The following is a 15,031-nucleotide window of genomic DNA, read 5'->3' as shown; positions in this document are numbered from 1 at the left end:
GGTCCTACACTGTATGGCCTTTATATTGAAAAAAAAAAAAACTATTGAGCGGTTGATTTGTACTTCAATTTGCATTGAAAATCTTGTACTAATATTTGTAAATATCTATTCTAGTAGGAGAATTTTTATTTTTAAAAGAAGGAAATTGCATCCACACTTTTTCACTTCCTCACAGCTATCACTGCATAAATGATTTTTATTTTTATATAAAAAGACAGACACAATACTGAACACACGTGTTCTATCTAATTCTTAAAAAAAAAAAAATAATAATATACACACACGAGACATGCCATTTATATAAAAATAACTCACGTGGACCTATGTTTATTTATTTTTTGCTTCAAATGTGGACCTATGTTTATTGTTTACTGCTTTTTCACGAGAATTTGGGATTTGGGATAGTCCTATGAAATTCTTTGTCCTCTAATCTGCTGATTCTGTTTAGTTTTTATTTTATTTTATTATACAATATATAAATTTTACTATAGTCTAACTTAAGTGTATATGTGTGTGAAGTAATCTCCTAGAGATTTGAACTCTGACCCTTAGGCCCCGTACCTCACAAACACTAATTATACTTATGGAATAACCATTGCGTTAAAGGTGCGCGGAGGTGTTTCTGTTTAGTTAATAAAAGTCAATTTTAACTTTTAATCCCAAAAAAAAAAAAAAAAAAAAAACTCACATGAATAATTATAGTAAATAATTAAAATGCCAATCGTTTGAGGGGTTAGCCATAAATAAATAAATAGCTCATAAACTAGTGTCTCTCATGTGAAAAAATATTTTAAACAATAAAGCCAAATATTTTTAGGAAAAAAAATAGTTATACTATCTCATTTGCTATTTCTTAGGTTCAACACTTAAAATTTAGCCATGTGACTTTTTTCTCAAAGGATGAAAGTATTTTTTTTAGTTAAGTACAGTCACATGGTTTAATTTTAAGATAGGAATTTAAGGAACAATACCTAAGTACTGTACTTAAGTTTTGCTCATCTTTTTACACTTTTTTTTTTTTTTTATTGCACACTCATGTGAAATTTTGTATTGAAAACACGATTTCAGTTATAATTATGAAACGGTGAAAATATGATTTCACAATTTTAACTAAAATCAAGTTTTGAGAACAAGATGTGGTATTGTGAGTCTCGTATCTCTCTAAACTAGTTTGAAGAGAAACTCTTTAAATTCTTTGTATATCTTTTTATTAGGTGTGAGTTTTGAAAATCTAACTGTTGAATTTCATTTTCTTTATGTTCTCAACATGGGTAGGAGGGGTGAGGCTGAGTACGGAATAGAAATTGTGGGCCCAGCCCAAGGCCAAAAAAAGGCCCACTTGCACATCAATCCTGGCCTAACCCGCGGGTTAGAGCTCGAGGAGGAAAGATAAAGAGGTCAACCTCCCAAGGAGCTCGAGGAGCAAGCGTTCCTCGGGAATCACTAAGCAAGTTGATAATATCAAAAGACAAGAAACTGGGGAAGGTGGAAGAAATGTGTGAGCAAAGAAGAAAGGAAATATCTAGATAAAGTAGCCATCACCTCTGCATTTAATGCACTATATCAACTCAGATGGCCGTATTAATGAAAGAATGACCCTTAAACAGTAGCCTCATAGTTTGCAACACATTTTACCACATCCAACACAACCTTGATGGGACAAGCATTCAAAAGAAGGCCCTTAGCTATACAAGTGGAGGGTTAGGATGCAATCCAAAAGATTGTATAAGGAAAGGAGACCCCTCCAAATTAGGGAACGAGAAATTTAAAAAAAATAGAAGAACTGTGTAGGGAAACCTTGTATTTGAAAAACTTGAACTCAATATGAACATTGGCTTTTCAGCCATATTAAAAAAAAGTGTTAATTCTCAATTTGCTCTTATACGAATGATTTATTGAGCTATTTTTGCCTCAAACACAACATTTAGATTATAAGATTGCATTAAAAGTGACCTCCAAAACTCATAACTCTAAACAAATTAATGGTATTGGGCCTAACAACCTAATAACCAAACTCCACCACTCTAAGTGGACTTAATGTATTTTTGGGCCCATACAACATGCATGTCAAAATTTTTATTCAAATTAGATGTGATTTACTATTTGAATAATAAACTTATTTTTTTATACCTAATTTCATATTACATGCAAAAATTTAAAATTTAAACATTTAATAAATGATATACCAATTAATTTTTAATCTAATCAAAATGTGCAATTTAAAATTTTTTAAAATTCAAGCTGAATAAAAAAAAAGAAGAAGAAGATATAATTCGTGCATTTGTAAACTAAACCCGTGTCCAAAATTGGACATGAGTCCTAATCATATTGTGCACAAATGCATTGAATACAAGCCCCATTCGAAGATAAATGAGCAGTACGATCAATCAATCATTTTTTTTTTTTTTTGAGAAGGAATCAATCAATCATTTGGTTTTGAAAAATGGGAATCAATCATTTGGAAATCGAGGATTAGCCAATAAAAATTAAAGAATGCATTACATAAAAAAAATGCTATACATAAAAAAAAAAAAAGTAGAAGTAAATAGTAACTCCTTGTCCTAGCCGCCATACTCTCTCTATTCTAACACCTGTCAATATCAAAAGCACAACTCTCTCTCTCTCCATATATATATATATATATATACGTGTGTGAAAAACGGTGAATTCAAATTCAATCAATCTTCAATCAGAATAATAAAACTGTTAAAAAAACAGTTAAAAAACACCCGATATTATGAGTTCGTTGTTAGGGTCTTCAGCTGCTGCCACGTCATCGCCATGGATTCCGATTCGCAGACCTTCGTTTCTCACATCAACAACAACAACACCACCACCGACACCACCATCACCACCTCCTTCCAAATTCTTCAAATTCCATTCCTCTTCTCCTTCTCATTCTCCTTCTTCTTCGTGCTTTCGCGTTGTTTGTAGCAGTGGCGGAACCGAGGGAACATCGAGATCGAGCTCCGATGCGGCGGCGCGTGAGTCCAAGTTCGTGCTCCACGACGCTCTCGAATCTTCCGGAATCCACACCTCCCATGCCAGAGTAAAAAATTTTCCAAAACCTTTTTTTCTTCAAATTCGATTTTTTTTTTTCTGTGGCCTTCGAATTTTTGTTCTATCTATCGCTCTCTCACTTTGTTTCTAGTTTTTATTAATATAAGAGAGATTTATTTATTTATTTTTATTTATTAATATTGTGAAAATTTTGCAAAATAAGGCTTTTTTTTTTTTTTTTTACCTCATATACAAGCACCCAAAATGCCCAAAATTGTTTTTATTAATTTATTTATTATTATTTTTGGGAGGCGTGTGTGAAAAGCTAGGAAACACGGACACTGTCACAAACACGGGTATAACATAACAGGGCTGATAAAACACAGGTATGACACAGGTACCGCACCCAGTGGAAACAATGTTGGTTGGTTTAATTGAAATTTGGTGGATTTGATATTATTATTATTTTTTATTATTTTTTCTGGAGTGAATCTGGGTGTTTTTTTCTTAAAAAAGAGGTTCCATTTGAGCATTTCTTAATTTGGTTGATCTTATATGATAATATAAGGAACCTTTCTAAAGAACAGCCCTTTGTACTTGCGCTCCAACCAGTAAAAGCTATGGTTATGAACAATTGAACCCATCCACGAGAACTAGTGCTGAGTAATCTAGGGGTATTTTATATATATATATTGGTAATTATGTACACGCACTCACTGAGTCTTGAATCTACAACCTCATCCTCCACCTTGTTCTTACAACGAGGGGAGGTGCCAATTTAGCTAGAGCACTTTGCCTTGATTTCTTTCTCTTTCTTTCTTTTTTTTTTAGTCCATTTAGTTGTCTTTGTATTGCATTTTTTTTTATGGGATTTCAAGAATTCACGTGATTGCTAATTTCATTTATTTTATTTTGTTCAGTTAGATATCTCTTAGGATGTAATATGGTTTGATTTGGTGAATTTGGTCCATAATTTATGCGTGAGCAGGAGGGAAGGGAGGGTTTCTGTGCGCAGATCCGGAAATTGTCTGACATTGAGAGGGAAACCAGCATTAGCATTAATAGTTGTGTTGATTTGGGGAAGACGGCTCTTTATATAGCGGCAGAGGATGATTCTCTTGTTTCTCACTCTTCAGTTCCTCTCCCTGTAGATGCTTTCATTGAAAGATTGGATGATCTTTCCGTAGGCTACTGCTCTCACTATAACTCCTCTTATAGGTCATCTCCAGAGAAGTTTTTGGAGAGCATAGAGAGATATCTATATGGCACAAAGGTCTGTTCATTGAAGGAATTTTTATATGCGTATTCAAAGTTGAATAGTAGGTGTACTAAGAAAAATGAAACTTGTATGACGAGCACATCATTTTATTTTGTCCAAGGTCAATATGTTTGTGCTATTTCAATCTATAATTTTTTTTATTATAAATTTTTCGTCCTTTGATTATGAGTTTATATATCCATTTCATACTTGCTGTTGAATTTGTTAGGGAATGTGTATTTATAAGTAACAAAAATTCATTTAAAGAAAAAGCGCAAAAGGGGCGCAACCCTAGCACTTCAAAAGAATACAAAATAATAGCCCAATGTGAAAGTAACAATATAAAACTAAACAAAGGTAAATGAAAACTTCCGGCATCCGTGAGTCCTAGAAAGTCCATGATAGGGGGGGGGGGGTGGGGGGAAAGAGAATATGAGAAGTCGAAGTCCAGCAATATAAAGTCTTCCAAAATAATAGTTTCTACTTTGTTATGCATAACTCTTTAACATACAAAGCATCAAACATTTCTTTCTCTTCAAAGGCACCACATGAAACACAAAAGAACAAAAAGAAAACCAAAGGGCGCAATTACCTAGTCACTGCAGAATGTAGGCAAAGATGAGCCGTACTCTCTCAATGACTATTGCACACAAAGCATCAATCCATAATGATCAACCCTTATTCCTTATATTATCTATAGTCAAGGTCTTTCCCTATGACACACACCATGAAAAAAAAAAAAAAACACCCTTGGCTGTACAGGAACTTTCTTATTGCTTTGCCAAGGAAAATTTCCCCTACCCCCTTCTCTCTTCCTGATGTGTTATAATAGTTCTTCACTTGGAAGCCTTGAGTTTTTGAAGGGATCCATTCCAATTTATTTCTAGCGTTTATGTCATCCAACAATTGAGTCATAGATTTTAATTTCCAATCATGCACCTCTCTAGTGAATAAAAGCAACTCATTCTGTACTCTAAATGATCTGCCACCTAAGACTCTTCTTAAGAGTAGTCTTACCATTCTACAGATCATGTCTAAAATGAATGTTAGAATTATCTCGAAGACCAGAATATGTCCCATTTTCTTCCAGTAATCTTCCACAATGTGTGTGTTGTGTGGATTACTAGAGCAAAACTATATTACACCTCTGCTAGCAAGAATTTAGTCAATGATTGACTGTTACATGTAGTCATGTCATCTGTGATTTCATATAGATCTATTATCTTTAAACGCTAATTCAGATTTTATCTCATAGATCAATTTGTGACCCTTGCTGCATGATTTTGTATGACATGGTTTCTTCTTTTCAGGGTTTTCGAAGAACTCATTCAAGAAATCAGTCAGAGCCACGAGCTCTTTATCTTCACTCCGTATGGAATTCTACCTTCTGTCTTGTTACATTGTTCTTGTTTTCAAGAGAATTCTTTTAAATGAGGGATTTTTTAGTAATTTTTTCTTCACATTTTAAATAGGTTTTGACCCATCGTTCAGGCTCCATTGCCATGCTTTCGCTTATATACTCAGAACTCCTGAAAATGCTTCGCATGTGGGGCCTTGTGGATTTTGATGTGGAGATATTCTTTCCCCATGATCTTCATAGTCTACCAAGAGGCTATGATAAACAAAAAAGCAAGGAGTCAGATCAGCCACATATAATTACATCGCAAACGCTATTGCTGGAGGTAACTCCTGTTTTCCTGCTTGCTTGCATTTTTTTGCCTTATTTTGTATAATAAAGCCTGTTATTTATTACCTTATTTATGATATAAGTAGTTGTATCGCTATCACCCTTGGGTGGAGGAATGAACAATCTTCACACGTAAGGTGTGTACCTAGCGTATTTGTGGTTATGACCTTTCATTTTTTCCCATATCTTATGGTGCACAGGGTTTGATTTTCTATACTGTTACCTAATCAATTTGAAGAATATCTGATAAACTGGTGATTAACATAAACAGCCGATTTACTTTTAATAAAATAAACTAAAAGATTAAGAGAAATTGAAACTTTTCAACTTCTCAAGTTTATTAGCTTTATTTTTGGCGAGATTTTGTAGAAAGGCCAATTAATATATATTCAGCACTCAAAGTAAATAAATTTAATATAAAGCTTCTGTGAGGGCATGCATTTGGGAAAATTGGAAATCCTCAATAGAAATTACGTCTACAAAATTTCATTCCCCTAGAAGTTGTTGGGTATAATTTTGGTCCTTGCTTTTTTTTTTTTTTTTTTTTTTTTTTTTTTTTTTTTGATTTTCTAGAAATCACAACTTTGCTGGAATTTTGAGCAAGTTTTATGCAATAGAGACTGTTTTTCTTATGCTAGAGGAGAATATTTGTTCAAAGGAAAGGAGAACATTTGTTCTCCTTTCCTTTGAACTTCTTATAGTTGTAGACTTATTGTTTTAAATGTGCTTTGGAGGTGTAGGGATCTTGTATAGTTCCCTTGTGCTTGAGCTTTGTTCCTTAAATCACCAAGCTCAAGCTCTAGGTAACTATACAAGATCCTTACACAAAAAACCGATTGATGTTTGGTTTGATTATAAGGAGCACAATTATTAGGAGCGGACACCATAGGTTGAAACTTGAAACTCTATAAAAAAAAAATGTAAAATAGTATTTCCGATACTTATAAAAAAAAAAGAGCAATAAGGTTTCCATCAAATAAGATATGTCATATTCAATAAATGATTTAATAAATGTGTTATTGTCAGGTTAAATTACAATTTTTTTCCATTGGACAATTTCACAAAAACAATTAACCTCTGAAAATACAAATGTTGGAGCCATGGGCTATCATGAAGGTGGTATGAGCCTTTGTGGTGGCTGAAGCGCCACTTCAATGGGCTTTTGGATCAATAATTCAACGGTATTGATGGTGGAAGCTTTGGGTTGGTGGTGGTGAAATGCCTAGTTGACTGGATGATGTCTTGCAGTTTGTGAACTGCTGTTGACTCTGCTTGGTGGCATAAGGATGAAATGAAGGATTGGCAATATTATTTAGGTATTGTCCTGACAGAAGGATTTGGTGATGGCAGTGGCAGAGATTAGGTGAAAAAGGCTTTGGATTGGTTTTTTGTTATAATATATTCTTTACTGATCCCTCTTGTATTCTTTTAGTGATATTTAAGTCAAATGTCAAGTAAATCAATGTGAAGTTCATTAGAAAACACAAGTTAAAGTATTGTGCTGTAGTTTCTTGCTTTGCCTTCCTTTTTGTTTTCCTTTCTTTTAGGCATTCGTCTAATTCTTCATAAAGTTAACTTGCTCAGAAAATATGCACTGGATCATGAATACATATCCATTTTTGAAGCTGATATCCTAAATTTTATAATGGATGTTATTTTTTTTTCCAAATTTCTTTGATCCTTTTGCACACTTGGAAACTTTCTAATGATTTTGGAGACTAATTATATACTGCATGATGCTCGACTTTACTACAGGAAAGGCCACCTTGAAATTTCATGAGAAATCACCAGGGAGGTTGGAAAAATATGTTTAATGTATTATAAAAGTTAAGCTATTAATACCTCCTTCCCTCTCTCTCTCTCTCTCTCTCTCTCTCTCTCTCTCTCTCTCTCCCTCCAAATAGTTATCACTGACAAAGCTCAGAAGTCTGAGATGTGCTGCTGTGCATGTATGTTACTGACACAGCTCCAAGGTGATATTGTTACTTATAATAGGAAATATTTTCTTCATGGCTCCCATCTGTCTTTTAAAAGCATCTAATCCAGCCATTCTGGAATAGCATTTCAGCTTAACTTTCGTTTGAGTGTAATATGAGAGGTTGGAGTATAACTTATGCTCAATATGGGTGAAAATCTTTGATTCATCAATCCTACTTGATTCTAGCTCTTGTCCTTAGAGTTTACTACATATGCAGATTTTGAAAAATCTGAAGAATGCTTTCTGGCCATTTCAACATGATCATACCAGAAGTTTATTCTTATGGGCAGCACATGCCGCTAACTGCATTGATAAATCAAATATTGCAGAAGAAAGGTATTTTTAGTTTTCAATTACACTGCAATGTGGCCTGTTCTTAACTTTACACAAAATGTTAAGATCAGATGTTAATATCATAATTTTTCTTCTGCAGTGGCTTTCAGCTTGCATCTGCTAAGGCTGCTCGACATAGGCTTGAACGTGGCGTTTGGACCAGTGTACGTTTTGGGGACATGAGGCGTGCATTATCTGGTATGTACCATGTTCAGTTTTTACTCCTAGTATCTAGACGATGATGCTACATTTTAGTAGACTCTTTCTTTTTGCTGCTGAGTCAATGCCAATAGAAACTAAAATGGACTTAAAGTGTGAGTTGCATTTGGTTAAATACAGAATGCATCTTCTTGTGGAGATGTTTTCATTCAAAACCATAGATCCTACAAGCTTGCAGTGCTATTTGCCTTCTATGCTAACAATCAGGGCAGAACAGATTGGGGAGGTCCTGAGTTTAAGAAAAAAAATTAGTATGGAATCTTCAAATACTGCTTATTGGTCTTGAATAGGAGTAAAGTTGAAGATGTAGGCAAGTGAAAGAAGCTTTCCCAGGAGAAAGAAAATTTATGCATTTAAGAAAATAGAAGATAAAAGAGGGGGAGAGTGAGGATTGGGGAAGGAAGATATCTTTCATATGTTCATATTCAATCCTGATATTGATTCTGTATTAGAAATACCAATGAAATCCCTAAAATGTCTTAAGACAAATAGAGTTACAAAAATGAATGGGATTAATACCTAGAGTTGTTTCACTAAACATATCCTGTCATCATCAATTTCAAATCATATACGATAATAGAAATTGTGTCCTACATGTTATGGTTGTGCCAAGTGAACCCTCCCCTTTTTTCTTTATTATTTATATATATATATATATATATATATTTTTTTTTTTCATTTTTCTCCCAATATAAGTATGTAAAATTAAGTAGAACTCTGTTACCCAAGTTTCAAGAAATTTTAAATACTACTTAAATTAAAACTCAATGACCAAAAGTTTCAAAAATTAAAAGGAGTTTCGTTGTTTCTTTTAAATGATCTTAATATTTTATTCCATTTGATTTAAAATAATTTTTTCCTGTTATTTTTTCTATATTGTTTAGTTTCAACTATACTAGAAGCATTTTGTTTAGTTTACATATGATTTTTATAGCAATCCATATGTCCCACAAGCACAGTGCTAGTTTATATTACCAATGTAAGGTCTTGTATATTAGACCACTATATACTTGGTTTTCTTCTTGATCATAGTTGTGATTACACCCCAAAAGATTTGCTTGGAGTTTTAAGACTACTTGAATTAGTAATTATAAACACATCAAGATATTAGGGTTTATGACATTACATGCTTTTGAGGTTTTACGTTGTCTAAAAAATCATGAGGGGGAAATTGATGATGTTGACAGTACCATACTTGGCAGTAACACATAAACAAAACCATTCTAGCCAGTATAAGAAACATTGTGAGGGGGAAAATTGATGATTTTGACAGGGCAATACTAACCAGGATTAGAACGATGTTACCATTTTAAATTGTTTATAAGAGAAGAAGCCCTGGAGTCACCCACATCTATAAGTTACTCCTTCAGTTATGTGCTGATAACATTAAAAGGATTAATGAGTTTCCTGGTTAGTGACTAGTGTTAGCCTTCATTTACATGCTGATAGCATCAAGGTCACTGTAGTGTTGGAATTATTTTGGTTTATAATTGTAGTAACTGGAGGTTCGGTTTGTTGTATGTATGAATGTAATATGGAAAACACTATTTAAGTTTGACATCAATTTTCTAGGAAGAAGTGATCACTTACAGATAGGTTGTGACATTGTTTTAAATTTTAATATCTGCATTTTTATATGCTATTTATGCCTTTCAAGCATAAGTGACCAAAAATATCATTCTAAATTGCACAAGACTGCACCTTTTGGGTATTAATGGAATGTTAGTTTGAAACTATTTTTTTGAATGGTTAAAATGGGGGTTGGGAATATGTTAGTTTGAGACTTATAAATCTCAGCTATGCATCTTATCAATATTTTCTACCTTCGAGAACTGCTTGAATTGAAGAGACCAATGACTTCTTATCGCTGATGTTATTCAGAAAGTATCAAGAAACTTCTAGTAAAGAGTTCGATTTCTTTCCAAAAGTGGTAATGCTGGAATTTTACCTTAGTTGCTGGGCAATATGTTGTATGTCTTGTGATTTGTCAACTTTGGATTGGTTGGTTGCTCCCAACTTTTAGGAATACTTGATCCAAGGGATATTTTATATTGCAAGAATTGGAGTAGGATGAAAAGATATAAGCTTGCAGTAAATCATGCAGTGACCCTCCACCTCCCCCCCTCCCTCTCTCTTCTTTTTTTCTCTGGTTTGTATCTATGGTTGCAATTTTAATCTTCAATTATTAATGACATACATTTTTCTTCCTTTGGGATTTTATTGCTCAACCTATCCCTGAATTGGAATCAGTCAAAAGAATATGATGGAGTTACTTCTGAGATAAATCCAACTTATTAGTAGGCTTGGAGGGTGTATGGCATATTTTCTATTGCACTTTAAAAATTACATATGATGGAGTCATTTCAAGGAGTTTTCATAAAAATGATAATAGAAATGATGTCATTTCTTGATATACAAATTGATGACATACTTGGTGTGGAATATATAAGGCTATTTGAACCAAAAATAAATTCAATGCTGTGATGTGGGCTTCATAAATTCACTACCTTTACATTTTGTATTCCTCAACCCCACCAAAAAAGGGAAAAAAGAGAGTAAATAAAACATGTTTCAAAAATTTAGCGTATAATTCCATTATAGTTTTGATCTGTACCTTATTTCACTAAAGTAATGGTTGAGGTTGTGGTTTGGACACCAAGATGCACTGAGATTACTGCTTATTTGAATTTCAAATTTTGAAATTTCATTTATGTTATTTTCTTGATTGATAATATTGTGAGATTATGTTTATGTTTGAATGAGTTTCCTTATTTTTATTGATGTACTCTCTGAAAGCCTTTTTAAAAAAGGCTCCAATAAACATGTAGGGGAGACTTTGATGAAATGAAATTTTGAATTGGAAAATTTCCAATTGTTGGGTGCTGATTCCTAGAAACTTAGGTGCTTATTCCTAGATTTTTTTTTTGCTTGGGGTTGATTCCAGGTAAACCCCTAGATACTGATTAGGGTTTGTCATTTTTTGTTTATTTAATCTTCCTGTTTAACCTTATTTGATATTGTCCGGCATCAGGTTGCCAAGTAGAATTTCGTCAAACTATGACGCTTTTCCTTTCTTTTTCATTTATATTGTGAATGCCCTTCCCACCAAATCATTGAATGAGTTAAACACTATCTTCAAAGGAAAAAGATCTTCTCAATTGTTTATGCACCTATTTGTCTGGAAATGATCTCCATTTTTGCAGCATGTGAACGGCTTATCCTCCTGGATACTGATGCGAAGGAATTAAGAGATTATAGCATTCTTCTCTACCATTGTGGATTCTTTGAGGAATCACTCCAGTATCTGAAGTTGTATCAGGACACCAAGGTACAATTCTCTATCTTTATGGCATAACATGTGATGTCACTTTTGAATAAACTAAGGAGATTTCTTAAATATTTCCAGGATTCTTCCTTAAAAAGCCAATCAGCTGATTCACTCAGCAGCCTAGAGGAAGATGCTGCGGAGAAATTGATGATACGCCTCAACCTCATTTTGATGGAGGAAGGTTGGAGTAAGCCCTCACATGTTAGAAATTATATTGGTAATAACTCGGAACCATGGTAGTGTCTCTTGTATATTGTCTGACAGCCCTAAGAAACCTGATCTGAATTTGGTTCTTATAAAATTGGGTAGAGTCATAGTTTATACAACTTAAATCTTTCACAGTAGTAGAATCCCAGGAGTTGCAATTCTTCTATTACTATATATAATAGCAGAAGCTGAGAGAATATAAATACTAAAATCACTCCTGTTAAGACGTGGCATTTGTTTTGTTCCAAACCAATGCAAAGTTTAAATCTCAAATACACTATAATACAACTCCCAAAAAACACTGCACCAACCCAATGTATCGGTTGGCTTAATACAGCTGCCAAGCCTGAAAGATATAACCGTTCATTCATACTTGTTTTCGAACAAAAACACTACATTCAACAGTTCGTACTTGGTACCGTATCAGTGTCATAAATACCATAAAATCTAAGACCGATGAAAAGCTAAATCTGGATCAAGAAAAGGATAGAGAGTTGGTAAGTCACAAGAGGGGAGAGAAATCTGAGTAATTAGCTCACTGTTTGGAATTTTCTGAAGAGAAAAGTATAAGAAGAAAACCAATGATAGAGATCAAGAGTCGCGTTCTACAAAGACAGTCCGTAACCGTCAGGCCAGCCTCTTGCTTGAATCTTCATGCTATGTGAGAGATGTGTGGTAATGGCGACTCTTTACATTCCTAGGTTTAATTAGTGTTCTCTACCTTCAAACTCATTTTCTTTATATATATGCAGCTTATTATTAATAGCAGAAGGATAATTTTTCCTTTGTGTGATCTGTTTTGTTTTTCATATCTACGTTGTTTGACACCTTCTCATTTATTTTTTTTGAGAAACATTGGACACTATTTGGTTGTTGTGTTTTGTGGTATGAACATTTTGTAAAAAAGTAAAAATAAAGGCAAGAACATATTTCGTTCGTTGTTTAGTCTATTTGGCAGTTGGCAGTAAGTCTATTTGGCAGTAGGCAGTAGTTCGTTAATCTGTCCTCGGGAATTTGTTGCGACATCAATTGCAAGTAATGCTAGGGACACCCAAATCCCCTAACACAGGTGTTTTTCTTTTCTTAAAGTAATATCAACATGTAGCTCTAACCGCATATACGCACTAACAAAAAAACATTAGTATGGTTTGAACTCCAGATATTCTAATATGACTTGTGTACCACAATTTTTGAACCAATATTTTCTTTCAAAACCTTTGAAATGGGTGCTTAAATTTCTCATATTGCAACTATTGGATCATTCCTTTTCAAAGATTCAATCGAAACTATTTGCACTATTGTGGGTATACTTGACTATTGTGAAAAGCCAAACGTTAACATAAAAAATATTGCTAAACCTTGTGACCCTAGGAAAAAAAAAAAAAAAAAAATTAGAAGGGGCAGCCATAACTAAAAAATGGACATATTTGAAAAAAAAAAATCTTTATTTATTAAAAATATTATCTTAGCCAAAAGAAATTACTTAAAGTGGAAGTCACTTGTGTTCCAAATATCACATTTAATGTGTGTCTATATATATATCTTAAAAATAAATCAATCTATAGAGTAAAATGTCTTATTATTAAATATGTCTAATCATTTAATCTATATATAATAATAATAGGTAAAGCAGAGAGAAAATTCAATTAAATTTCAAATTGAAATTCAATTAGAGTATAGTTTTGTGCTATGTGTCACATCTAATCTAAAATTTAAAATTTTGTGCTAAGTGAGTTAATTTAGTGTAAAAATTGAATTTCAATTAGAGTTTAATTTTGCACTACATGTCACATCTAATCTAAATTTTAAATTTTTGTGCCAAATTAGTTAATTTAGTGTAGAAAACGAGGAGTCCAATATAATAAACCATAAAAAAACATAATCATATAACTAAAAAAAAATTCAAATTTATAAGTCATCTATATATATATATATTAATAGGTAAAATTATAATTCAATTTTGTGCCATGTGTCTAAATTTATGTGGGAACTACACTATAATTATCCACTTAAACTTGTGCCATGTGTCTACTTAAGTTTTTAATCTTTGTGTCAAGTGAGTTAATGAGTTCAAAATACTAAGAATCTAATATTAATGAACTATAAAATTAAAAAAAAAAAATCACATATACTTAATAAAAATCATCACATGTTTCTCAATTAATAAATAAAATAAAAATTACCACATAACAATAATCACCCCACGTTCTATCTTATTAAAAATTAGAAAAAAAAATGATCATAAGTAGTATTAAATTTAGGTCAGAGTTTTAATATGTGACTAATTACGTTTACTTAAAATTTTTTTGTCTAATTATCTATATTTTATGATAAAAATTGTGTTTAATTTTAAATGTATTTATATGTATACATGAATACATATGTTACATGCTTTTAAAAAAATTAATTTGACTAATTATTTATATTTTTATAATAAAAATTTTGTTTAATTTTAAATGCATCCATGAGTTTGTATGAAGTTACATGCTAGTTGTATATAAGGCATGTCTAAATTCTAATTGTTGTTCTAATTTTACATTAAAATAAGAAAATTTCATCATAAGAAAATCAATCAATGGTTAGGAAATTCGTGAGAAAACTTATGTTGGTGATGACAGCTTTGGTCATTCTTATTCTCATCATAATGCAAGCTAGTAAACTTGCTCTTACCTATTTTCATTCCTCTTCACTTCCAGTCCAGCTTCCCCTGACTTCCAATTTAGATTATTTTCAAGGAGTATTTTATATTTGCATTGAAAAAAACATTAAAAGTTGTTTAAAAGATAAAAAAAAACAACTTTACGATCATGCATTATGTATTACTAGGAGTTATCGAAATTGCCTTTCTAATAAGGTTGAACATAAGGATGATCCACTATATAAGAAGATAAGAAGGCTTTTGAAGGTTATGAAAACTGCATTGAAAACCACAAAAGTGTCCTTTATCGTGGAGATTGTTTATATGAATGGTACATATCCCATATAAAAAAGCATTGAGACATAATAATACATGAAATCCAA

At 32.6% G+C, this 15,031-nt stretch overlaps 1 protein-coding gene across 1 annotated transcript; it reads left to right on the top strand.

Annotated features, from left to right (window-relative positions):
* Positions 1–2,655: 2,655 nt before the first annotated feature.
* LOC142615875 (uncharacterized) lies at positions 2,656–12,221 on the top strand. The gene is made up of 8 exons (XM_075788792.1): positions 2,656–3,049; positions 3,989–4,273; positions 5,569–5,628; positions 5,731–5,940; positions 8,141–8,259; positions 8,357–8,454; positions 11,679–11,803; positions 11,882–12,221. The coding sequence occupies exons 1-8, from the start codon at positions 2,738–2,740 to the stop codon at positions 12,041–12,043; spliced, it is 1,371 nt and encodes a 456-aa protein (XP_075644907.1). The 5' UTR covers positions 2,656–2,737; the 3' UTR covers positions 12,044–12,221.
* Positions 12,222–15,031: the final 2,810 nt, after the last annotated feature.

The sequence above is a fragment of the Castanea sativa genome, chromosome 11 (genome assembly GCF_040712315.1).
Source record: "Castanea sativa cultivar Marrone di Chiusa Pesio chromosome 11, ASM4071231v1".
Taxonomy (NCBI): domain Eukaryota; kingdom Viridiplantae; phylum Streptophyta; class Magnoliopsida; order Fagales; family Fagaceae; genus Castanea; species Castanea sativa.
Note: the sequence above shows the minus strand (reverse complement) of the source record. Positions and strands in the feature narration are given on the sequence as shown.

Coding starts and splice junctions, on each gene's coding strand:
- LOC142615875 (XM_075788792.1), top strand. CDS start 2,738: ATGAGTTCGTTGTTAGGGTCTTCAGCTGCTGCCACGTCATCGCCATGG. Junction 3,050..3,988: donor TCCACACCTCCCATGCCAGA/GTAAAAAATTTT, acceptor ATGCGTGAGCAG/GAGGGAAGGGAGGGTTTCTG. Junction 11,804..11,881: donor AGTTGTATCAGGACACCAAG/GTACAATTCTCT, acceptor AAATATTTCCAG/GATTCTTCCTTAAAAAGCCA.